The sequence below is a fragment of the Suillus clintonianus genome, assembly GCF_016758775.1.
Source record: "Suillus clintonianus strain FC179 chromosome Unknown DEU56scaffold_42, whole genome shotgun sequence".
Classification (NCBI taxonomy): domain Eukaryota; kingdom Fungi; phylum Basidiomycota; class Agaricomycetes; order Boletales; family Suillaceae; genus Suillus; species Suillus clintonianus.
The window spans coordinates 161,858-186,387 of record NW_024539266.1 but is presented as its reverse complement, the minus strand read 5'-3'; the positions used below and the strand labels follow the sequence as shown (position 1 = coordinate 186,387).

General features: G+C 49.5%; 10 protein-coding genes across 10 annotated transcripts; 7 read left to right on the top strand and 3 right to left on the bottom strand.

Annotated features, from left to right (window-relative positions):
* Positions 1–3: 3 nt before the first annotated feature.
* DEU56DRAFT_396632 (uncharacterized protein) lies at positions 4–2,614 on the bottom strand. Its single transcript, XM_041346020.1, has 5 exons — positions 1,868–2,614; positions 1,587–1,807; positions 1,415–1,536; positions 1,109–1,367; positions 4–1,052 (listed from the first exon to the last, which is right to left on the bottom strand). Exons 1-5 carry the CDS (start codon positions 2,134–2,136, stop codon positions 130–132), a joined length of 1,794 nt encoding a protein of 597 aa, XP_041207769.1. The 5' UTR covers positions 2,137–2,614; the 3' UTR covers positions 4–129.
* Positions 2,615–4,344: 1,730 nt separating this feature from the next.
* DEU56DRAFT_871719 (uncharacterized protein) lies at positions 4,345–5,094 on the top strand (the record flags this gene model as incomplete). The annotated part of the gene is made up of 3 exons (XM_041355725.1): positions 4,345–4,370; positions 4,463–4,964; positions 5,050–5,094. The coding sequence occupies 3 exons, from the start codon at positions 4,345–4,347 to the stop codon at positions 5,092–5,094; spliced, it is 573 nt and encodes a 190-aa protein (XP_041207768.1).
* Positions 5,095–5,108: 14 nt separating this feature from the next.
* On the top strand, positions 5,109–5,978 carry DEU56DRAFT_737921 (uncharacterized protein; the record flags this gene model as incomplete). The annotated part of the gene is made up of 1 exon (XM_041348621.1): positions 5,109–5,978. A coding segment is annotated over one exon (870 nt), but the record flags the coding sequence as incomplete, so codon positions are not given.
* A 240-nt stretch (positions 5,979–6,218) lies between these two features.
* DEU56DRAFT_719349 (uncharacterized protein) lies at positions 6,219–6,575 on the top strand (the record flags this gene model as incomplete). The annotated part of the gene is made up of 1 exon (XM_041347658.1): positions 6,219–6,575. A coding segment is annotated over one exon (357 nt), but the record flags the coding sequence as incomplete, so codon positions are not given.
* Positions 6,576–7,134: 559 nt separating this feature from the next.
* Positions 7,135–7,356, top strand: DEU56DRAFT_694967 (uncharacterized protein; the record flags this gene model as incomplete). Its single annotated transcript, XM_041347206.1, has 1 exon — positions 7,135–7,356. A coding segment is annotated over one exon (222 nt), but the record flags the coding sequence as incomplete, so codon positions are not given.
* Positions 7,357–8,703: 1,347 nt separating this feature from the next.
* On the top strand, positions 8,704–9,066 carry DEU56DRAFT_721738 (uncharacterized protein; the record flags this gene model as incomplete). The annotated part of the gene is made up of 1 exon (XM_041347704.1): positions 8,704–9,066. A coding segment is annotated over one exon (363 nt), but the record flags the coding sequence as incomplete, so codon positions are not given.
* Positions 9,067–16,196: 7,130 nt separating this feature from the next.
* On the top strand, positions 16,197–16,460 carry DEU56DRAFT_715103 (uncharacterized protein; the record flags this gene model as incomplete). Its single annotated transcript, XM_041347573.1, has 1 exon — positions 16,197–16,460. A coding segment is annotated over one exon (264 nt), but the record flags the coding sequence as incomplete, so codon positions are not given.
* A 1,726-nt stretch (positions 16,461–18,186) lies between these two features.
* DEU56DRAFT_692388 (uncharacterized protein) lies at positions 18,187–18,611 on the top strand (the record flags this gene model as incomplete). Its single annotated transcript, XM_041347159.1, has 2 exons — positions 18,187–18,394; positions 18,472–18,611. Coding segments are annotated over 2 exons (348 nt in total), but the record flags the coding sequence as incomplete, so codon positions are not given.
* A 1,833-nt stretch (positions 18,612–20,444) lies between these two features.
* Positions 20,445–22,937, bottom strand: DEU56DRAFT_396618 (uncharacterized protein). The gene is made up of 4 exons (XM_041346019.1): positions 22,845–22,937; positions 22,728–22,793; positions 21,817–22,672; positions 20,445–21,760 (listed from the first exon to the last, which is right to left on the bottom strand). The coding sequence occupies exons 1-4, from the start codon at positions 22,858–22,860 to the stop codon at positions 20,503–20,505; spliced, it is 2,196 nt and encodes a 731-aa protein (XP_041207761.1). The 5' UTR covers positions 22,861–22,937; the 3' UTR covers positions 20,445–20,502.
* Position 22,938: 1 nt separating this feature from the next.
* DEU56DRAFT_396617 (uncharacterized protein) lies at positions 22,939–24,282 on the bottom strand (the record flags this gene model as incomplete). The annotated part of the gene is made up of 6 exons (XM_041346018.1): positions 22,939–23,563; positions 23,616–23,787; positions 23,839–23,931; positions 23,981–24,070; positions 24,122–24,166; positions 24,215–24,282. Coding segments are annotated over 6 exons (1,083 nt in total), but the record flags the coding sequence as incomplete, so codon positions are not given.
* Positions 24,283–24,530: the final 248 nt, after the last annotated feature.

The window sequence follows — 24,530 nt, the reverse complement described above, 5'->3', positions numbered from 1 at the left end:
AATGTCCAAGAAAATATTAAGTATTGGGGGCGTTGAATTGAAATGTACACAGCGCTACGAGCATACACTACAACTTGAATACCGATCATATGCCTCTAAATACATCAACGGAGAACCTGATACTCTTATTCACTGCATATCGAGAAACACGTCCATACCTTCCTCGTGCTGGCCTTCAGCAACCACCGACAATACTTTATTGAGCCAGGTGTCGCCAACATATATGGGCTGCTCCATGTGCTCCATTATCATGTACTTGGGGGTGAAGTACCAATTAGGAAGCTCTCCTCCTTCAGACACCTTGATAGACGGCTGCGCAATTGGGGCAAGGAGATCGCGTTCCTCGGTCGTCATTGACCGGAGGTCAGCAATATCTGACACATCGACAAATACTGGTTGGCGAGCTTCGTTTGACAGGTAGTGAACTGGCGTTATTTGCACAGGACGCTGGTCTTGCATTGGACTGAATGCTACATCGGCGTTGCCATACAGGAATCGGAGACGATCCTGTGTGGGAAACGACCAGGGCACCCAATCAAAATCAGCTTCATCCATCCATCTAGTCTGCTGACACCATCGATGCTTCTGCTGCTCCCATACTTGCTTCTCAAAATCATTCTCCCATGGCTCTGATGGATCGGGCTTGACTCGGAGAGTCAGAATGACACGATGTCCCAAATTCTGATAGTACGTTGAAAAGGCATGAGCAGAATCCTGAGGCACTTGGACGGATAATGAAAGTGGTTCAGAGGACGTGGAAGAAATGTGGCCTTCGTGAGTCAAGTCTGCAGGAGCTGCCACAAATTTGATCTCTCTGCATGGACGTTGGAAGACCTGAAAGTTTCGCGATTGCTGCCTAGAGGGGTCCATGGAGGAAAATATGGATGGGACCAATGCCTTGACGTATGACATGCCTGGCTGTGATCGGTTCTTGAGCTCCCGAGGACGCCATTCGTTGGCGGGTGTCGAAGACACGCACAACTCCAAAGGAATGTCTGTCCGACTCGTGTATCCTGTCCGATGAACAGTGGCCGTGATATTCACTGACGAGTCTAGAAAACGCGCAATCAGATAACCAGACTAAGGTTTCCATTCCACTGGAACACACCTTGATTAATCCGAGCTCCATCGGGAAAGGATACCTCAACCGTGTAGTTGCTCGACAGTTTATCGAGCAGTTGTTCCCTTTGCTGCGGTCTCTGACCAGGGCCTACGGGTGACATAGATACGTTAACACTGGGCGTTTCATCTTCAGTTGAGACGTAGAACGGGTTGAAGGCTGTTATTCCCGCAGGAATATTCCAAGTCGTGCCATTGCTAAACCTGATCTCGACGAAGTACTCGTAATTCGATTCGCTTCGTATAACCTGTCGCGACATTGAGCTCAAGGCGGAATCAGTAGCAATTTCCTTACATCCACATCTCCAACGAAATCTCGCCTGCCCCGCACACCATAACGGTAGTCATATCCTGGAGGGTAGTTTGTATTTGGCACCAGAATCCCGAATTGGCTTGTGAAGGTTGTTAGCGATGGATCTGTTCACAACATCAAACTGTGACTCTATTCAAGAATTCTCGACCCGTACCTGCCCTCTCCGCACCAACCAGAAGAGTCTTGCTCTCAAAAGCAATCCGTTCTTCCTCGTGCACAGACCACAAGTCCTTATTATGTTCAGGTTTCTGGGATGCCCACTCGAGCGCCCTTAGTGGCAATTCGTTGTAATGTGGGTTCCCAGAGTGCTGGAGAGGCATCCGGGCGCGAAACACATCACGAGTCGAGTCCATAGAGCTGTATTTGGATTCTGGTCTTATCAGCGCATCATGCCGTCAGCAAAACTGCATCGAGGACATGAGAGAAACTGGTCACCTCAACTTCCAGAAGATCATTTCCTTGTAGCGCAAGCCAAGGCCATAGCTCTCGACATCAGCGCATGCTGGTCCATTGAGTTTAATCCTGACGTCTCCTGCAATGACATCGCCGGGAACCATGTCAGGCGCTCTCACCCAGGCCTGTGCCCAACACTGTGGGGGTGGGGGTGGTGCATTGTGCGGCTCTCTGTAGAATTTTAGAGGATTAGTGAACACAAGGATGCCAGCTGCCGCTAAGGCGGGCACAACAAGTAGCCAGCGCAGCATCTCTGGGACAATATATGAAAATAAGGGGACGCAATCGTGCCCAGATCATCTGTCTAGCCTTTGTAGTCAAATGACGGCGTCTCTTTGAGAGGGCACGTGACGAAAAGGGACGAGAAAATATCTGTAGGCGGGGCCAGTGCAGTTAACATGGAGCTGCGCGACGTGAGGACACCGGGGTGCGGTAAGACACCGGGGTAACATTCTCTCACAGGGCCATCATTGGACGAGGCACTGAAGCCACAGGTGACAGGACGTGTAATGATCAATAAATTGATACCTTCCTCAAAGGCATAAAAGTAGAGTCCATGTGCCTGAGATCGTTGTAGAGACCTGGCCGATTCAATGACGGAGAGGGCTTATATTTATGTGCCAGCGAAGCCATTCTTAGGACACTATTAGTACTACCAACGGACCAGAAACCAGAAGCTGTGGACTAACCTGTCGTCGCGAAAGTGATCATTATTAAGAATGAACGTTCATTCCCCGACTCCCACGATTAGTGGGAGAGGGTTTTGTAGGATCCAAACGTGCAGGCACCTATACCGCGATGCGTGGGAACGTTTTGTGTGAGAATGTTTGGGTTAAAACTGTACAGTTAATGGAATGACTAATGAATTTCACTGTGCGCGATTAACCATTAAAATTGGTTCGTTCAATTCCATATAGTCTGTCGTCTGACTCGTTTCGAATTCGAAGAAAATTGTGTACGTCTTTTCCTTTGATCTCGGTGTACTTGTTTTCTCGAATTGACCACCTTTGTATTCAGTTATATTACAATGTCCGTGTTTCTCTTGAAACGCCCCAGCACGCGTCCTCGTGTTCTTGATGCTACGGACTGCCCGCCTCATAATATTCTTCACAATATACAAAAATACCCTCTGTACTACAATGCTTTGTACTACCCGCAATACAATGAATCCGTTTATGCAACAGCCGAGAATTTTTGTCGTTGGTTGCAATTGTCACTCTCCTCCCACTGTGACAGTTTGTGTCTGCTATGCGGTCCCTTTCGTCGATCCCTCGCTGTGATTTTTGATGGGGTAGGTCTCTCCATCCGTGTGGATGACATCTCGATGACTTTCACTCGTGCTCATTTCGAGGTTGCTACGTACGCGCATTGTAGCGTGTTCGATCGCTTTAAGACTTATCAAGCAGCTGCTCAGCAAGGCACTCCCCTCCCAACTGCTGCCTCATGCATCACGTCCAGACTCAAAGATGATCCTCGTTGGTTTTCTTACCCGGATGCTTGCTATGCAGAAAATCTAACTGCTTTGTCTATGCCTGCACTGCGCGATGCTGCACTGCGTGTTGTGACTAAAAAGTCGGATGCGCGGAATAAGGAGTGTAGCATCAATGCAATCGTGTCTCATTTCACGGCTAGACGCACGAAACTTGCCAGCATGTCGGATGACGTCCTCTTCAACAGTCTCTCGATGGTACCTGTCCCACCTGCTTGCACGACAACGCGGGGTACTCTGCTTGCTGCCGAGTTTCATAACTTGTATGGTCCAGAGGTGGCCACTGCCATACGCACTCCTCCTGCGATCAGCGCCTCTCTCGTTATCGATTTAGCGGCTACGCGAGCCTCTGAAGCCATGTCTTTGCCGTGGATTTTGGCATCTGTTGATGATCTTGCTTGCCGTCTAGAGAAGCTGAAACGCACTGACGTCCAGCTGTGTATTCGCCGATTTGCACCGCGCTATCGCGTGCTCTACAACAAACTCTCTCATCGAAAAACGTGTAATGCGCTCGCTAATCACGTTCGACAACGTGCGCTGTCCCTGTTTCATGCTGGAGCGAGTATTTTGGGTGATGTTTATCTTGCGTATTTTCCGTTCTCGACGTTCGACTCACTTTCGGATAAGGACGTTTTCTGTCAGATCATTGCTCACAAATTCGGTGTGCTCATTACTGAACGTTTGTCGCGGGAAATTGTGTCGCGGGCCGCCGGGTACAGATCAGCGCGTCTAGAACGAAAACAGAATGCACTGGCAGACATGAATACTATTCGCATGGAACGAGCACAGGATTGGCCAATGCCTGTTTCAAAGGAGGTGATTTTTGATTGTTTGAATGGCTATATGAAAGGTACTATGTGGACTGAGCCGCCTGTATGTGCCGTGTGTTCGCAGTACGACAGAGCTGCTGTTGACGTTCATCTATCAGGAGACGTTTCGTCCTTGAATCTAGATCTTCTCCGCGTCTCAGATGACTTTGTTATCAGAAAGTGCATTGTTCAAGGCATGTCGTCGTGCTTCACTTTTGATAACGATCTGATTGATGGTCTAATGTTGGAGAAGCGTGGTGTAGTGTTTGAAAATTCGAGGGCCGTTTCACTCAAGATATGTCCACAGTGCAAATGTTCCTTGGCGCAGGAGAAGATCCCTTCATTAGCGCTTGCGAATGGTTTGTTCCGTGGCAGCCTCCCCGACCAATTTCACGATCTGACTTGGGTTGAGGAGAAGATATGTGCCATCTATTCCATTACTGCACATGTCACCCGCTTATTTCAATCATCTGACCCGTCGCAGCCTAAGGTTTTTCATGGAAATACGTGCGCTCATGACACGAATGTTATGTCTACCGCTTCCGTGTTGCCACGGACCCCCGCCGACATCAATGGTTTTCTGAGTGTTGTATTCATCGGTCCTCAACCGTTCGATCCGAAGCGTATGGGCATGTTGTTCCGCGTCCGCAAACATAAGATCTGGTCTTTTCTTGTGTGGTTGAAGTCTCACAATTGTTTGTACGCTGACATTGAGTTAGATTTGGCTGTATTGGATCAGTATCCAGCAGACGGCTCCCTTCCTGGTCTACACGAGCGTGTCGTGGAGGATCGTGAACTTGATGCTCGACGTGTTTTCAATTCCGAGACTGCTGGTTTTGCAACTCATCCTGCTGAATTACTGGAAGCCCCAGACACGCCGGCGAGCGATGTTGCAAGTGATGAACCGATAACGCTGCTTGAAAAAATGGGTGTATCGGATCCTGAGTGTGACAAGGTTAGCGGCAGAACTTTTGTGGCTTCCGCAGTTCGAAACCTGATACGTCCTGATATCGTCGTACACCACAGCGCTGATGCCGTCCCCGAGTACAACAACCCCCGTCTTTTTCCTGGCATGTATCCGACACTGTATCCATACGGGATTGGCGGCTTCGAGGACAAATCGCGTCTGACACCGTTGTCGTTCGACCGGCAGGCCAAATACTGCCTTAACGTCTCGGATCGTGGTTTTCGATATCACGAATCCTTTATTTTTGTCATGCTGAATATGCTACAGAGACGTCAGGCTCATCTGCAAACCTATTTTGCTGTGCGTAAATCAAACTTTGACTCGGTTGCTCGTAATTTAACCAGTGTCTCTCCTGACGTGCTCATACGACTCGCAAATCGGCTCGAACAAGAACACAAGCTGTCGAATCTCAGTACGGATGAACAGAATGCGCTCAAACTCCTCCGTCAAGTTAATACCATGTCCACTCGCATCCCTGGTTCACAAGCTTCGAAGATCTTTGTGAGGAACGAGATCCGAAACTATTACGGGTATTTTGGCTTACCACATATTTTCTTTACATTCAATCCAAATCCAGCACATAGCCCTGTGTTTCAGGTTATGTATGGAGATTATTCCGTTGATCTTTCGGAACGCTTACCTCGCATGCCCACAGGTCGTGTTTGTGCAACACGTCTCGCTCATGACCCTGTCGCTGCCGCTGATTTTTTCGAATTCTCTTTCAGGTGTCTTTTCCGTTACCTTCTGGGTTGGGATTTTGATCACGATCGGTCTGTTGACGGCGGTGGTATTCTAGGACACATTCGTGCATTCTATGGTACGAGTGAATTCACTGAGAGAGGAGTTCTTCACGGACATTTTCTGATATGGTTGGAAGGTGGTGTGAATCCTTCAGAGCTTCATGATCGGCTTCGAAATGACCTGAGTTATCAGGATAGATTTTTCAAATTTTTTGAAGACGCTATACACCATCATTTGCCGGAAATTGATGATGCAGTAGACTCTGATTTCGAGCCTCGCGTTCAACGACCGCCATGTCCTCCGGAATCATCGGATGCGGCCTTAGACATCTTGAATAGTTGGGAAGCAGCCTTTGTGACCGAGGTGAAACGATGTGGCGAAGTGCTCCAACGACATACGTGCCGGGCTGTTTGCCATAAGTATGGCAATGATGCTCGCTGTCGCTTTCTTTTTCCACACGAGATAGTAGAGACCTCTTACTTCGACCCGGAAACAAACTCAGTCGTTCTTATGTGTCGGGATGGAAATGTTAATTATTTCAATCCGTACCTTCTTGTCTTTTGCAGGCACAATCATGACATTAAATGTATATTGTCGGGCAAAGGTGCGAAGGCCGCTATGTTCTACATTTCTGATTATATTACGAAGATGGACTTGAAGACGTATGAGGTGTTATCACTGCTCTCCCGCGCTGTTGCTCGCATTCCTGAATCGACGTCTGCCACCAATGTTGCGGACAGTGCAAAAACACTTTTGCACAAGTGCTTGTCTCAATTTGGTCGCCAGCAACAAATCCATGCACAGCAGGCTGCGCGGTATATACAGGGCTTCGACGATAGTATATCCTCGCATAGAACTGTCCCGATGTTGTCTTCTGTCTTGCTGGCATATATTAGAGAAAATGATCTGTTGTTGGATCAAAAAGACGATGAGATCGATGGGGCAGACGAGCACGAACTAGTCCAATTACGCATTGCTACGGACAGAGAAGGAAATCTTGTGGAGGCGAATCAGATCCATCACTACGTTCACCGCGCTGATTCCTTAGCGGACATGTGTTTTTATGACTTCTGCCGATGTGTTCGGATCGAGAGGATAAGTAAAAGTGCAAAAAAACAAAAACACGTATGAAACTCGCCTCGGTGTTTACAGAAGGCACCCTTTAAAGAGCAGCCATCCTTCATCGGAGACCCACGAACTGGTAGAGCACTCGAACGAGAAGCGTGGTGATGGTTACAGAGAACTGGTGCCTCGTGTCGTTGGAATGTCGATTCCACGTTTGTCGGATATGAAAGCTTGGTCTATTTTCGCACTGGCTCATTTCAAGCCCTTCAGCGTATCACATCGACTCCTCGGTGGACATGAGAGCGTCGTAGAAGCATTCCAGGCATATGACTTCTCCCCACGGAGCCGAAAGGTGATGCTGAATTGGGAATCAGTTCATGAGTGCGAAGATGAACGAGACGCTGAGAGACTTCGCAAACAGACACAACTTACTGCTGAGAGCAAAGCACTTACCTCTTCCTTGGCTCTGGGTAGCGTTGATGATGATATTGAATTCGACTTGTCCGGAAATCTCTCGCGGCGTTCTGAGCAGGACTTCCGCATACAGCAGATCGTCCTTCTCATGCAGCAGTCAAGGTGGCTTAGCCGACGCACGGAACACGTGGTTTCTTCTGATCTGAATACAAGCGTGAGCAGCGATCTCGCAAAAAAAGACGCGGGTGTGATCGTACAGTCCGGTAAAATTGACCTACACATCAAGACCTTGTTAAGACCGTGTTCAACGGGTCGGACCGGAGGGGCTTAGCTTCAGCTCGTGCGCTGCGCTCTTTACCCGAGTACGTGCCCCTAATTTACAGGGGGTTTGGATATCGTCGGCCGAAGGGTATAGACGGGCCGGACGAGAGAGGGAAGACTACCCGAGACTTCGTCCGGGTAGAAACTAACAAGGTACAGACTACCCGAAGGTAGAGGCGGAGGTATTTAGCCTTAGGGATATAATCCCGAGGCTCGGAGGATCGGACTAGGGTAATAATCCCAAGAGCCGAGAGGACACGAGGATTGAACAGAGTCTAAGTTAATATTCGAACTGAGGAAATACTACGGGTTACAAAGGGTTTATATACTGTAGTGTATCCGACGGGTTTCCGGCCGAAGCGCAGTCTTCGGATCAGAGGGCTATGTAGAAAATGTACTAACAGATATGAACCGCTGCGGACGATCGAGAATGGAGCCGGAGATTAAATGAAACAGGGGGGACAAGTTAAATGAAAGGGAAATGAATAGACTAACGGACGGATCAGAATGAACCCGGACATTAACTGTCAGGATGATCCGGACACATAGGGGCAGAAAGAAGCCTATACAAATGGGGACTCAGGGAAATGAATTCTAGAACGGACCCGAGGGATCGGGTGGATCGGACCGGACGAGAAGCCTCATGTATGGGATATGACAGACCTGGAAAGATGAGATTAAGAAGCAGGAGGATATGATAGCTGACTCACGAAGAAATGCGCTTAATCCGGAGCAGCAGTTTGCACGAGTCGTGGTTCCTGAAACGGAGTGTACAGCCGAAGGTGGAAGCAAGGTTTATGCGAGTGCTGGCACATCAACTTCCAAATGCGAGGCTACTGAAGCGCTGAATCTTGAATTGAATGAGACAGGAAAGATGTCGGATAAGGATGTCATCACTGAGATTGGTTCGCGATTCAGCCTCAACGCTAAGCAGTGGATAGCGTTCAGGATTATTTCGGACTACTTCATGGCAAGATATGTCGACAAAACACATGAAAAAAATTCAAATGATCAGTTGATCATGCTCATGACAGGTCCGGGAGGTACGGGAAAGACTCACGTTGTCAAAGCGGTACAATCGGTAATGCAGCATTATGGATGCGCACATATTATTCGGTTCTTAGCTCCCACGGGTTCTGCGGCTGCGTTAATAGACGGAATGACTGTACATAAAGGTCTGGGCATTAAGATAAAGTCAAACAACAAAGGTAAAGGGAATCGTGAGCCCGGAAACAGTCTAGAGGATTATTCTGTGTTGATCAGTGTCCAAAATCGCACTCGGCTTCGAGATGAGTGGAAGAATGTCGAGTTCCTGCTGCTGGATGAAGTCTCATTGGTTAGCTTGCAGCTTCTGGCCGAAATAGACCACGCTCTACGTTATGCGAAAGAGAAGCCTGGTGTTTGGTTCGGAGGCATTGCCATCATCTTTGCTGGGGATTTCTATCAATTTCCGCCTGTCGGTGGTAGTCCTCTGTACACACCTATTTCATTGTATGCTGGCCAGAATGACGGCGAGGTACAGAAGAGACTTGGTCGATTAGCGTGGAAGACGGTCAATACGGTTGTCAATTTGACGGATCAACAGCGTATGAAAGAGGATCCGGAATACGGCGATGCAGTGAATCGTCTTCGAGTAAGAAAATGCACTGTGGACGATGTTGATCTATTCAATTCTAGACTGATAAAATCAGTGACTCGGCAAGATGGAATAGATATGGGGTGTCCTGAAAATGTTGATGCGGCCGCCATTGTTGGAACAAATGAGCTGAGGGAGGTACTCAATGCTCGAAAGGCTGAGATGGCTTGTGGCAACAGAAACGAGCTTGTTGTTTGTGCAGCGCTTGACAAACTTTCAAGCCGCGAACTTTCACATACAGAACGTGAAAATCTGTTACGATTGAATACTGCGACGCTGAAGTCGTCTTGTGGTCTTCCTGGTTATGTTATGCTGTTTGAAGGCATGCCTGTCATATTGCGAGTGCGTAATCTATCAACAGATCTCGGAATCACTAATGGTTCACAAGGCGTTGTGCGTAAAATTTTCACAGCCACGTGCCCCGCTGGGTTTACACGTGCATCCTGCATCTTAGTCGAGTTCCCGCATAGCAAGGTACATCTGAGTGATCTTCCAAAAGGTTACTTCCCCATTCTACCTTCAACCTGGACATTTACCACCTCGATAGACTGCGCAGAAGGCAAACCAGAGAAGATTCGTGTCACTCGATATCAAGTCCCCATTCAGCCCGCGTTCGCTGTCACAGGACATTCTGCTCAGGGAAAGACCCTCTCTCAAGTTCTTGTCAACCTTCACGAGGGTGGCTTTGCAGCGTATGTTGCTGCTTCCCGTGCTCGAACTCGCAAAGGTCTCTGCATAACGCAACCCGTCACAGTCGACTCTCTGAACAAACGAGTTCCGAGTGATCTCTCGGTCGAGGTGCGGCGTTTTGAAGCCATTGAGCATAATACTCTCGTGAAGCACGGGTTGTGTCAAGGTGACCTTGTTCCAGTGCCGGATGCAGAAGGTGAACAAACATTCTTGCAAACTTCGGTTTCAGCGCGGTTTGACACAGACATTGTACCTAGCTCGACAAAGAAGCGTCGGATTGCTGAGGTAGACTCCGACGACAAAGATTCACCTGTGAAAACGACCGTTGCTTCAAGGAACCGACCAAGTCGGAAACGAGCTCGTACTTCGCGGGAAGCTGTCGACTGTGATCCACGCGCACTGCTAGTGTCGAGTCTCCATCACACTCCTGCGACGATCCAGGCCCCTTCAGCTGGCTGCAGATGGTCACCTGCAAACTGGTCCTGTGCGTACGACAGCGTGTTCATGGTGTGTTTCTACATCTATCGCGAAGCCTCTCTCTCTTGGCGAAATCTATGGTGCGACAGTGACTGTGATCTGAGACGCGGGTTGGCAGCATCGTTCGAGTCTTTGATGGAATCAGAAGCTAATCTTATGTCTCAAGATTTATTTGATTGCTTTCGTGACAAGCTGCGCGACCTTCTATCGCTGAGTGACCCTCAGATATTTCCTCGATCCGGACCCCTTGTTACCTCTGCTTGTGCGGTATTTGGTCGCTTGTTCCCGGAGGTAGGAAGACAATTGATTAAGGTTAAAGCAGATCGCTTCTTGGCTTATTACCAAGTGGCACCCTTGCTAGGACCCCGAAATCTCGGCTACCAGCACTGCGCACATAGCGCTCTAGGCGTCACAGACGCCGCTCAGGCCTCCAAAAACCCTGCAAAGAAACACAGGACAAGGCCGTAAGGTACCCCCACCGTCACTAGAGAAGATGGCTACCACAAAGTCGCGTCCAAATATACCTGGAACTGGGAATACAAGTATCCGTGCTCCCACCCCCACTAATAGAACTAGAGCATCCCACCGCAACACCGTCTCACTCCTATTATCGCGAGACGAAATAATCCAACAAGAATATGAAGTCAAAGATAAAGAAAGTAGCATCACCTACCTGGAAAAATCCCCATTCCGCCAATCAGGAGAACCAACTACGCTCGAAAACCTTATACTCACCATTCTTCATATTACACAACACACAGGTATCCCACGAACAGTCACAGAAGGCCTCAGAGCAGTAGCTATACTACTAGAAGACGAACTCAACAACGTCAGCCCCAGGGAAGATCCGCTAAACATCAATCAAATCACCGACACGTTTTCGAACACCCTCTCAGCCCGACTGGTAGAAGAAATCTCTTCGACACTGTCATCTCACGTCATAGCGGCCATCTCACCACAAGTAGCATCCATACTAACAACCTCGGAAACCCTCAAAACACACGTAGAAGCCATAGCGAAACTCAAATCATCAATGGAAGAGCACACGAAAGAAGACAACTCCACAGCATCAGCGGCTGCCACCCGAGCAGAACTCGCAGCCGATGCAGTCATAAGCAGTATCACTAACGTAAAAAACGCAATAGAATCACTAACACCTCCCACCAGCGCCACACAAACGGGAACTTTGAAATCATACAGCGAGGTAGTACAACAAAACACACAGACCACGGCACCAGTATCAGCAGCACTCATCAGAGCAGCCACAAGAGAAAGACAAATCCTATTCGACCCAGCTCCTGGCAAGACCCTATTCGCACCCGAAACACCTACTGCGGACATTGCATCGGAAATGAAACAGGCCTTTAAGACGGCTGGATCTGATGATACCCCGGATATTCAAATTAAAGCAATCACACGACTCCGAAATGGTGGCCTCATAGTAGAACTGACCTCTAATGCAGCAGCAAAATGGATAAGAATACCGGCGAACAGAATCAAAATCACCGACGCACTAGGGAAACCAGCTACCATCAAAGAGAGGCGCTTTTCGATCATCATCCCATTCCTGCCGATCACATCGGACATCGAAGATCAAGACTGGTTACGTACAGTGGAAGAAGAGAACAACATGCCATCAGGCACCATCGAATCGGCCAATTGGATCAAACCACGCCTACGCAGAGCACCAGAACAACGAGTCGCCCACGCAATCTTTCACTTCACTGAACCTCAGCCCGCTAACATCACCCTCAGAGACGGAATATACATCGGTCAAGAGAAATTACACCCCAGAAAAGACAAGAGAGAGCCGGTACGATGCGTCCGCTGTCAACATTGGGGCCACATCGCAAAGGACTGCCACGCACCGCAAGACGTCTGCGGAACATGTGGCAAGAACCACCGTACAACTGACTGCAACGCATTTAGAACACTATACTGCGTCAGCTGCAACACTAACGACCACGCCAGCTGGAATAGGAAATGCCCAGAGTTCGAATCGAAATGCGCAGGAATAGACGCTAAGCACCCCGAAAACTCTATGCCATACTTCCCCACTGACGATCCTTGGACCCAGGTAATGCTTCCACCGCAATCAGCCCCCTACCGCAAACCAGAAGTCCCATCAACAAAAGATCACAACCGCCAAAACCTACGACAGACCAACATCTCATTCGAATCCAGGCGTTCAAATGGAGGCTACCACGCGCGTGGCGCACCATTCCGTCCAGGCCATCAAAACCAACGCACGACCACGCCAACGGGATCAAACTCCATCCCCATAACGAACCCAAAAGAAAGAGGACCTCCAGCTACCCCCCTACACTCAACCCCAACAACCACACCAACCCCCTCCCCATCAAGCACTGCAATCCCACGGACCCCGCCCGCACTGAATGTCTGAACAACAGGAAGAAACACCGACTCGACTCCGCGTCTGGCAACAAAACCTAAATACGTCGCTCCTTGCCCAACACTCCCTCCTTAACGGCCCGATCGCTCAAGATTGGGACGTTATCGCACTTCAAGAGCCACATATCAACTCATTAAAAAACACCATCTCGTCCCCGTACTTCCACGCAGTGTACCCAACTACAAGATTTTCAACCCCCAATTCAACATCTCGAGCAGTCACACTCATATCAAAGGCTTTCGACACGAACTCCTGGCAGCAAATCGCTTTTCCGTCCCCGGACGTGGTAATTATTCAATTCAAGGGCCCATTCGGTCGCTGCACCATATTTAATATTTACAATGATTGCGTACTAACTAAAACTGAAGAAGCCCTAGCCACCTTTCTAGAAAACGAAATAGCGATCCTCCGTCCATCCGCTGACGACCACATGATTTGGCTCGGGGACTTTAATCGTCACCACCCTATGTGGGACGAGGAACGCAACACGCAACTGTTCACTAACCGTTATCTCAACGCAGCCCAACCCCTACTGGATTTACTAGCGGAATACGGCATGGTGATGAACCTACCACAAGGACTTCCAACACTCCAGTCTTCGAGCTCAAAAAACTGGACCCGTCCGGACAATGTGTTCAGTACCGAACACACCAGCGACTCATTCATCAGCTGTTACACTAATCCAGCCCTCAGAGGCCCCGCTACGGATCACGTACCTGTCCTCAGCATATTAGAACTGGCGATCCCACACGCCACGACAGAGGAGAAGCACAATTATCGCGAAGTGGACTGGGACGAATTCAAAGCTCATCTGGCCGCCGAACTTCAAAAGATCCCCCCCGCTCAGCCAATCCTCAATGATAACGATTTTCAACAGACAGCGCGCGTCCTTACATCAGCGATCCAAAACACCATCGCTCAGCAAGTCCCCAAATCGAAACCAAACCCTCATTCAAAGCGCTGGTGGAATAGAGACCTAACTGTCCTACGAAGAGAAGTCGCGAAACTAAGTCACGCATCATATAAATATCGAGACACAGCTAACCACCCTAGTCACGAGGAACATCGCATCAAAAGAAATCAATACTCGGAAGCAATCAAACAGGCCAAGAAAGACCATTGGATAAACTGGCTGGAGGAACTGGAAGGTAATAGTATTTGGACGGCAAACAAATATTTAACGACGGCAGCGGGAGACGGCGGCCTCTCGCGGATCCCCACGCTAAAACGCCCCGACGGATCGACAGCGGATTCCAATGAGGAGAAAAGCGCTGCTCTGGCACACGTCTTCTTCCCCCCGCCTCCAGCCACGTCTTCGGTCCCACAAGACACAGAATACCCAGAACGAGTCCCAACGCCCATGCCGATAACTGAGTCCCAACTAATCAGAAGTATAATGAAGCTTAGTCCATACAAGGCGCCCGGACCAGACGGGATCAGTAATATAGTTTTCATTCGTTGCGCTGCTTTACTCAAGCCACACCTAATCCATCTTTTCAGAGCTGTCTTCTCACTCAAGACGTACTACCCTCCCTGGCGCGATTTCACAACAGTCGTACTACGAAAGCCCAGCAAACCAGATTACACGGCGACTAAAGCGTATCGACCAATCGCCCTCCTGAACACGACGTGTAAATTACTGACAGCGATCGTAGCCGACCAAATGACCTATCTACTCGAGCACCATAATCTTTTGCCTAGCACACACTTCGGAGGGCGGCCAGGAAGATCCACCACCGATTCGCTGCATCTATTGGAATCGACAGTCAAGGACACGTGGAGACAAGGGAAAGTAGTTTCAGCATTATTTCTAGATATCGAAGGCGCATTCCCAAACGCAGTTACTGACAGGCTTCTACATAACATGAGATCCCGCCGCCTACCGGAATCACTAGTCGGTTTCACCGAAAGACTCCTCACTAACCGTCGCACGCAGCTCAAGTTCGACGGTCACCTTTCAGAGTGGATCCCGATCCGAAACGGTATCGGGCAAGGCGACCCGTTATCAATGATTCTTTATATCATTTATGATTCTGACCTTGTAGATATAGCAGAAGGTCACAGCAAGAACGAACGGACATTGGCCTTCGTCGACGATACGGCCTTTCTAGCCATTGGCAGATCCTTCCAGGAGACCCACGAAACCCTCAAGCAAATGCTAGAAAGGCCAGGCGGCGGCTTCGATTGGGCTAGAGACCACAACTCGAAATTCGAAACCTCAAAATTCGCATTAGTCGACTTCTCCATGAATTCCAGTAAAGAGCGTCCCCCCCTCATTACGCGGGGCACCACCATCATCCCCGCCTCCACCCATAAGTTCCTGGGAGTAGTGTTGGACCAGGCTCTACGATGGCAAGAACACATTGCGTATGCCCTGGCGAAAGGGACGGCATACGTATTCCAACTGCGCCGCTTATCCTCTGTTTCTAACGGTATTCCACTCACACTAATGCGTCAATTATATTTAGCAGTAGCGCTTCCGAAAATGCTCTACGCCATAGACCTATGGCTTCGCCCTCTCTTCATAGGCGAACAAGATAAGCCCCAGCATGGATCAATCGGAGTAATCAAACGACTGAGGAGAGTTCAACGGCTCGCGGCCCTCAGCATCACTGGCGCAATGCGTACTACAGCGACAGACACGCTAGAAGCCCACGCGAAATTATTACCACTCGAACACCGCACGCAAAACCTCTGCTATCAGGCCGCTATTCGTCTGGCAGCTCATCCCCACACACATCCCCTATTCAAACCCGTACGAAAAGCCGCAAAAAGACTAGTCAAGCGTCACCGGTCCTCGCTTCACCATCTATATCACGCGTCTCAACTCGACATAGACTCAATTGAAACGATAACCCACAGCAGACGCTCCCCCAGCTCGCAGGTCCCATACCATACCGCCATCGCAACGTCACGTGAACAGGCCATCAAAGACCACAACGACGTAACGGACGAGATCAAGATCTATTGTGACGGCTCAGGGATTGATGGAAACATTGGAGCAGCTGCGGTGCTCATTCGCGCAGGCCACCCTCAACCGAAGACCCTGAGATATCACCTGGGCACGGAAGATGATCACACGGTATACGAGGCCGAAGCTGTTGGACTCACGCTAGCAGCACAACTGCTCTCTCAAGAAGACGATATCGAGTTCCCGGCGTCCATTTTCGTAGATAATCAAGCTACAATCAAATCCGGTGACATTTTTTCGACGAAACCCGGCCACTACTTAATAGATCACTTTCGCAGCATGCTAACGAAGACGAAGAAACTTAACCGTGGTCAAGGATTCAAAGTGACGGTTAGATGGATCTCCGGACATGATGGAGTACGAGGGAACGAGATCGCGGATGAGGAAGCAAAGCGGGCAGCAACGAGCAGAAGAGAATCCAGTCCCATCCGCCAACTCCCCAAGTACCTCCGTAAGGGGGTACTACCAAGCAGCATTTCGGCTCTGAAACAGGCACAAAAACGGGAATCCTCAGAGAGATGGGCGAGATTCTGGAAGAAGTCACCGCGCTACGATCACACATCTAACATCGACCCGAACATACTCAGAGGCACCTTCATCTCACTCGTAAAATCACTCCCTAAGCGACACGCCAGCATGCTCCTCTGGCTTCGAACGAAACATGTCTCCCTCAACCAGCATCTATTCCGTATCGGGAAAAGCCCCAGACCTGACTGCCCTCATTGTCCAAACACAGCGGAGACGGTGTTACACTTCATTATCTCATGTCCCCAATACGCGCGCGCTCGACATGTCCTCTCAACCTCGCTCCGTCGAAACGCCTTCTCGCTACCTTTTCTACTCTCCAACCCGGAAGCAAGTGAACCGCTCATTCGATATGTCAACAGCACTGGACGCCTACGTACTACATTTGGTGATGTACCCCCCGCAAAAAAAGTAAGAATAACTTAAGAAAATCGTAATCACAGGTAATCACGCAAGAAGAAAACGCATCAAGGTCGAAGCGCAGGTCGCTCAAACCATACTCAACACGAGGGAAGCAGGAGGTAGACAGCAGCAGAAAGTGGATGTGTTAGGAATAGACGAAGAAAGAATAGGATCAGAACAAACGCGCCCATGCCAGCATCCAGACGAGCAGACGCCCAGCCCTCCCACAAACACCATGCCGCTCCACACCATTATTCCCATCGTACCAAGTCGCCTAGCGACTAGAGTACTTGTATCATCCAAGAACAACCGTCAGGGACCTCATCTCACGAACAGCACAGCAAACGGTCCCGTGAAGTAGAAGACCTGCGCACCTAAAACGGCCGGCAGGAACGGCGGACTGATGAAGGTCACCCCTTCATCAGGGCATTTGCGAGGTCGGTGACACGGAGGGGGACAGGTGTCCCCCGAACCTAGTTAGTAATGTCCTACATAGGGTAGTACACCCCAAAACGGACAATAATTCGACAAAAAAAAAAAAAAAAAAAAAAGGTTAAAGCAGCTTCGCCAAGTTCAACACGAGCCGTCGAGATCCTCAACTTCGTTCTTCCGTGTTGGTGCGCTCCCTTTCATTGGCATGATACGAATAATACGTCAATGTCCTTACAGCTCTGGTTTCAGCTTTGGCTTCGGAGGCAAACGGCAAAGCTGAACTCGTCCCATCGCCGTGAGCAGTCTGCGGGACATGATGATGCGACTTGGAAGATGGCTCTCAGAGATACACCACTTGTATTATTTTTCGAGGTGCAGTCGACGCAGACAATGATGATATTTCCCAGTCGGACACTGGTGCTTCCATGTCGAGATGGCGCAGTGACATATCGACTCGAAGGGATCGTATATGTTGGTGGTCAGCACTTTTCTGCTCGTCTGATTACTGATGATTACGTCTGGACTTATGATGGTCAAACAAACGCAGGACACCCGCAGTTAGAGACTGCGGTGAATCTCGCGATTGGTAGTAGTGATTGCAGTCTGGGACATTTTTCTCACCTCGGAGGCCGCGCTGCTCACGTTTACGTCTACTCGTTTCAAGAGTTCAATCCTGCTCCATTCGTCGAAAACTGATCCTCCAGTCTCAAAAGCTGTATTCCGCCATCTTCATCCTCTATAAATTGATGCTTCACAGTCGTCTTGTTTTCTTAAGCTCGTTCTTCTTCCTCTGTTTCACTCGTCTGTCTGCCATTATTGACTTGTCATGTCGACCTCTTTACCAGTCACCCCCGAGCCGTCTCGACCTTCGACTCCTACTCCTGAGACGGAGGTGGTTGAGTCGCCCTTGTACAAATCGCTCCTTTACAGTGTGAGGTCCCCTGGTGCCCTTACAGCTGAGGCCGCGAGCCAGAAAAATATTCCTTTTGAAAATAATCCCCGCCCTCTGCGCACGTTCATGAATGACAGCGCGGAATATTGGGTCGATGCTGGTGGCAGCTTACTTCACATGAAGTTCCCTGCTAGACTTGATCTCACCGGCCAGTACAGTCGTACTGGTCCATATTTCAACATGCCGCACACTGGGGTACGTTGGCGTTTTTTTATTTTGTTACCTTGTGACTGTGATCTGAGACATGTCATCGACAGCTTGACGCGATGATTCTGAAAAGAGCTCGAGTGCAGTTCGAACTGCGTCCTTTGCATGCATCTGATCCCCTCGGTGATCATTACCCTCAAGAGGCTCTGGACTGCTCGTCCAGAGCCTTGGATACTCTGGTCGCATTGACCAACGAGGTTGAAGATGCTCGCAACACTTGTACGTTGCGCACACGCGTTGACATCTCGTACTGACAATTTTGTAGCCATCGAAGTGACAAAGCGTCCAGCAGTCTCGAACTTCTGGCGGACGTATATGGAGCAGGACCGATACACCTTTTTGGTGCAGTCGGATTCGCTCTTTCGTGATCTTCCGGACCCTAGGACTTTGGCGATGCCACGCTTGAGCCGGCAGGATATTGGAAGTGAGTACATAGCGTGATTCGCTGCGACTTTCTCGCTGACCAAATTTTCTTGTAGGATCTGGTGGTTTGCTCAGCCCCAGCAAAACGAAGATGTCAGCCCAGAGGCCCGTTGCAGCATCCTCCAGTCAGGCGAAAAAAAATGAAGGCAAGTCGGTACTTGATCGAACAGTTCATTGTCTGATTTGACACAGAACGTTTGCGTATTCGCGATTTGTACGACCCGGAAAACCATTACTCCGGTCTTGCGCAGCTGGGCGACACCAAGGTCGAATCTCCGGACGTCCGCAACGAGCATGGACTTCTTATCAACGTTGGCGAGTACAGGACCAAATTACACGACGGTGATGTCGTGGAGGTCGAAGTCATATTGAAACTGTAAGTTTCTTCATTCTATGTCCTCAATTTTCTCTGACAGTTATGATCAGCTGGAATATCAGACCACCCAAGGATGCACCACCCAACAGTCGTGATGCTAATGGCTCCCGCGCTTACCAACTCATACTGCGGCGTATGCAGTTACTGCCATGTGCAGCATACACGAAGCAAGCTCTCCACGATTCGAAAGGAAAAAGGAAGGCCGCTGACGAGCTCCAAGGCCAGTCACCTACCAAGACTTCGAAGGTGCCGGCGAAGGGTCGCGACATTTTTGACATGGAGCTTGAGACTGACGAGGAGTAGACTCAAATATTGTCTATTTGTCTAGTACTACATTTGACCTGCAGATTCGTGCCTGATCGTTGTACATACTCGACTGTCGTATTTTGATATACTGTTGCTGCCGTTATACATCGTTGTTTCTTGGAGTCGGGGACTGGCGCTTTCCAGCGCCGCTACGATCCTATCTTAATAATGATCACAAGTGCACGTGCACACGTGACCTGTTATTCAGGAAGACAGTCTGTATTACACCGTATCAAGACAACAACAACGGTTTGACTGGATCTTCATCTTGTGCGCTCGAGTACGGAAAATATCCAAGAAAATATTAAGTATTGGTCAGTTGGTTGTCATAGATGCATGGTTGCACAACCTGTACGACGTTGCACAAGTCAGCTCTGGGCAGCTCCTTCGGAACCAGCAATTCACATAATAAAACACCTCCAAAGTTGCATCCCCGGGCCTTGTGTTTCAGCTAAACTTTGGCAGGCAGAATCCCTCAGAAGCAGTGCACCAGACGCATCGGAGGATGTCCCAGAGGTCAACCTGTTACACGACGGGTCAAGCTTCAACGTTCAACCTCAAAAACCTCTGCAAGCACTTGGCTCACGTCATCTTTGCACGACGCGTCCTCAACAAAAACTCCTCAAAGAATGGTCCACGACGTTGCATTAGAACGCTTTCGTTTAGGCAACTGCGAACTGCATCGCACAGATTTGCAAAAGGGCTGTGGGACTGGCACCAAAAGCTCGTGGCGTGTCTCGAGGCAGACATAAAGGACATCATAGCTGTTGAGGCTCAAATCGGTAAGCATATACGCGCTCGTCAAACATTTGTGTTAACCACGAGCCAACTGAAAACAAGAATATTGTGTTCTGCACAGGTCTTACAAGCTTCCTATCCTTTGTGATGATCCAAAATCGATCTTTGTTCAGATTTTCATAGTGATCCCTTTCCACACTCACATTGCGCCATCCCTTCCTCTGGTCGCAGGACTCTAGCACAACATGCAGGCACCGTGATAATCAGGTGCTAACAACTTCATCACTTTTGACCATCCTCTCAAGCATGTCGCTAACCACCGTCCTAAGCTCTTTCACAGCAACGGCGACCCCCTGTCCCTGCTCCCCCCGCCCTTCCTGTTCTGAATCTCGCCTCTCCAGTTTTTCGACAATATCATCCACATATCTGATGAGCATTTGGAGTTCAAACGTCTCAGCAACCCGCATATACCTCTTCGTGCCTTGCACAAGGTCGGGAAGGAACTCGAAACAGTGTATGTCGTCAATTGTATCGTATGCGTTCATCCATGCACTGCTCAGCATGTACCACCACTGCTGCTCTGTGATAGAATCGAGCGATGTGGGTGACCATTGTTCAGGTGCAATTCGGAGGAGGATGCCAGCTAGGTAAAATGCATGCGGTATTAAGCGGTGACCTGCAATCATACTAATGCACTGATCTATATGGTGATCCCCAGACAAATGGGAGTGCCAATCGGAATTCCTCGCAAGGGCAAAAACCAGTTCGAGGTAGCACGCATCGCGGCGACGATCAAAAATGCGGTCAGAACCATCATCGGTGGGTGTTGCACCTGGTCCCGGACAAACTGCGGTCAGAATAGCGGGGGAAAGCTCGGTCAAAACCATGTCCCGAAAGCTTGCATCATCAATCGCATGAATTAATGCCATTTCCTTTCGGACACTGTGAACAGCGCGAAGAGCGGCGTGACGTAAACTGTTAGGCATCCAACCGCCCATGCAGGCAATGAGGCTCCCGATGAACATATGTTGTTTAGTGGGGCTGCAGCGAGCTCCCAAGCCATGCAATAGCAAAAGGATGTCATATGCTGGCTCTTGGTTGTGGGGATGGATGTAGTAGAGGCAGTCCACTAGCCAGTCGAAGTCTTCTGGCGGGTGAGAATCATCTTGCCAAAACCGGGCATACCACAATCGGGCAGGGTCACAAGATATGTGGGCAGCAGTGAGTGTGAAGTGCAGTGCATTTTGCAGATCTCCTAAGAACTCCCAGGGATAAGATCGTTCGGATGACCTCGCTTGTGAATAGATCTTCCTGCACACGTCCAGGTTCTGCATCGTTTGGGATGGAGGAGTATAGTAATAAGCTCGAGCAGGCTCGAGAATGCGACAGATAACGTCGAGGAGTTTCCATGCCTGGCGTGTGACTCCTGTGCTGTCTGTGTCGACATCGCCTCCATCCCATGCCCAGAGAACCTTTTGGAACTGCGTCACAAGGGGCTGCGCGAGTTCAGGCAGAGCAGCACTACACAACTTCATTGTTAATGATGGCACAAAAACCACCAAATAAGTCAATGGCACCTTTTATCAATCCGAGCTATGTCCTTCTTGTCAAACCGAACCCCGATCATCACACCAGCAAGAAGAATGCAATTGGCGACAATTTGATTCGACGGAGTGGATGGGGAGCTTAGCAGTCTTGATATCACTGCAATAGCAAGTTCTTCTACACCTTCATTCCCTCGCCCGATAACGAAATGGTAAGGGAGAGAATGTGACAGCCACTCCAAGACAGAGATGGGATCCTCAAACCGTCGAAGATATATTGAACATGCAGGATCGTCATCTATCGGAGGACAAAGATTCATAGTCGTGGAAAGTACCGTCTTATCGGCTGTGCCTAAGTTCATCCACCTCATCTCACGAAACACATTGTAGTCTCTTTCCCGTTGGCCAAGAATTTCACCATGGTTGGGATGTGCCTGAAGAACGCGGCCGCAGTATAGATGACTCAGAGCCATTATACATACAGAGGCCTTGTCCTTCAACGAAGGTACGATTTGCCTCTGAATATCGACACAGCTTGCAAAATTATAAAGCAGCTGGGGCAGCATGTCTGACACGTCAAGATCCAAGGGCCAGTCGACATGTGGAACAAGACTGGCGGCCGTGAGAAATACTTCGGGATCCGTAGATGTCTCGAGCAGCCACTTGATGCTAGGTGCTTCTAGACCGGCAGTGGGTATGTCAGGGAGGTAGAGAGCTAGGGTGCATTCATTCTCTGCCAAAGTGTCCAAGTTTTGGTCGAGTGGTTGTCCTTCCGAGTCCACAACCTTTCTCGAAGAGCGCAGAACTAAAGAACGCAGCCCATTATGAAGCGCGGTGAATGACTGCTGAAGAGACCGCCATGCGAATGCTCCGATCGCACGTATAGGGCCTGAGGAATGAGATTAGCACTGGGTATCCTGTGTAATAGTAGATAAGAACGTCACCTCTCAATGCTTCTGACAATCGGGTCCATCTCGATCTGACGGTGCCAAACAATCGCTGCAGCACACCTGACAAGAAATGGTAAAAAACCTGCGGACACGTAAGACAACATAGCTCACCATGCGCTGACATCATGAGCTGCTGGAAATACCTGGAGGCTGGTGTGAATATTAAAAGTAAAACTCCTGCAATGTTGATTCAGACTGGAAACGACCATCAGAATTCACAAGATGATCTTACTGTCGATGCGCAACATCCGCAATATCGTCGATATCGGCGTTTGAAATGGACAGGCGGGAGATATCAAACATGCCATCACGGTCAGCGAATAGAACAGAAATCCGAAGACCGTTGTAGCAATGATGACCCAGGCAATGCTCGGTTGTTCGGTCCACATATTGGCGCCGAGCGCAATCCCAAAAAGAAGAAGGGAGATCTGAAGTAAGACCGGAAAGGATTGCACGACAGCATCAAAATACCATGTGATGATGCCGTCGAACGTCTCTTGCCTGCGCTTTCCTCGTTCCTCTTGCGAGCCGCGGCCATATCTGTTCGACTTGTAGTACCCGAGCCACTGTTTGCCCAGTACGGCCCCGAAAGCAGCGAGCAAGCTCATGGACAAGCTTGCGTATGCGATCATTTGGATCCATACAGTCGTCGGTGACGGCGACCACGTAGATCCTGGCGCTGCGGCCGCAGTACCCGCTGCAGTGAGGTTTCCGAGTCCGATTTGTACGAGTTGTGTGAGAAGAGCATTCGTCGTGTCGCTGGGGTTGGGATTGAGATTGGGCTCCATTGCCACAATAAAAGACGTGCTGACAGCAGAGAAAAGACCAGACTGATCAAATGTCAATCTCAAAGCGAGTTGAATGTGAGCATGCGACACGCACGAAGACCAAAACAATGTCCATGTCACTGGTGTATCGCTCAAGGAACTCGCCGTCGTGCTCCTCTGCGACTCTTTTGTACACCCCCCAGAAACGAGAGCGGTGGTCCTTGCCACTCTTCGACGCAATCGTCGAGTCCTGGAGAACACCCAATACTTGTTTCATGACACTTGCTCTGCGTGTAGGATGTTATCAGCTACGATCGCTCGACTGATTTTTCGCTCACAATTCGTTTAAAGTTGGCTGGTCCTTCTCCGCGTCCTTCTCATCCGCGTCCTTCTTCTCCACGTCCATCTCTACCACGTCCTTCTCCCCCTCGCTGAGACAACACATTAGCTTATTTGATATCGACATTGATAGGGACTTACGGAGCTAAATCGCCATCCGATACAACATTCAAGTTGGGGGTGCTTTCCTGTACGTGAAGTTTTGATGGCTGGGAACGCCCAGTGTTCGAGCTGCAGTTCTGGTGAGTAGGGACACAGAAGCATCAGGGCAGAAACACTTACATCCCTGATGGCGGCACCACAGAAGGTTCACCACTTATCGCATCCCTGTCTTGTTGTTAGGTAGGTGGCAGATTCCATAAAGTCGCAACTTACTCGTTCGTAGGTCCTACGGTGTCATTTTGCGGGGGAGGCTGTTCATCATTGTGAGCGCGCTGATCCTCATTGTCGTCGGCGGTGCCTGATGCTTTTGACATGACGAAATATACTTATATTTGATCTCAAGTAAACCCAGTGAGATTTGGGAAGAGTATGAGGTGAGTGGGTGGGGGGGAGTGGTGGTACACAGCAAGCGACTTGGGCGGTGCGACCATGACGAACACGTGCTTGACAGCGTTGACGCTGGGGCTGCTCGTAGGCGCTCCCTTCGATAGACTGCAAGATGAATCCCGCATAAATATAGTCACACTGA

Excerpts from the sequence above, each read along its gene's own strand:
- DEU56DRAFT_396632 (XM_041346020.1), bottom strand. The coding sequence starts at position 2,136 with ATGCTGCGCTGGCTACTTGTTGTGCCCGCCTTAGCGGCAGCTGGCATC. Across the intron at positions 1,808-1,867 it reads ATGATCTTCTGGAAGTTGAG|ACCAGAATCCAAATACAGCT; the intron begins GTGACCAGTTTC and ends TGCGCTGATAAG. Across the intron at positions 1,537-1,586 it reads GGTTGGTGCGGAGAGGGCAG|ATCCATCGCTAACAACCTTC; the intron begins GTACGGGTCGAG and ends TGTTGTGAACAG.
- DEU56DRAFT_396618 (XM_041346019.1), bottom strand. Across the intron at positions 22,673-22,727 it reads ATTGTCAGAAGCATTGAGAG|GCCCTATACGTGCGATCGGA; the intron begins GTGACGTTCTTA and ends CTCATTCCTCAG. Across the intron at positions 21,761-21,816 it reads ATAGCTCGGATTGATAAAAG|TGCTGCTCTGCCTGAACTCG; the intron begins GTGCCATTGACT and ends GAAGTTGTGTAG.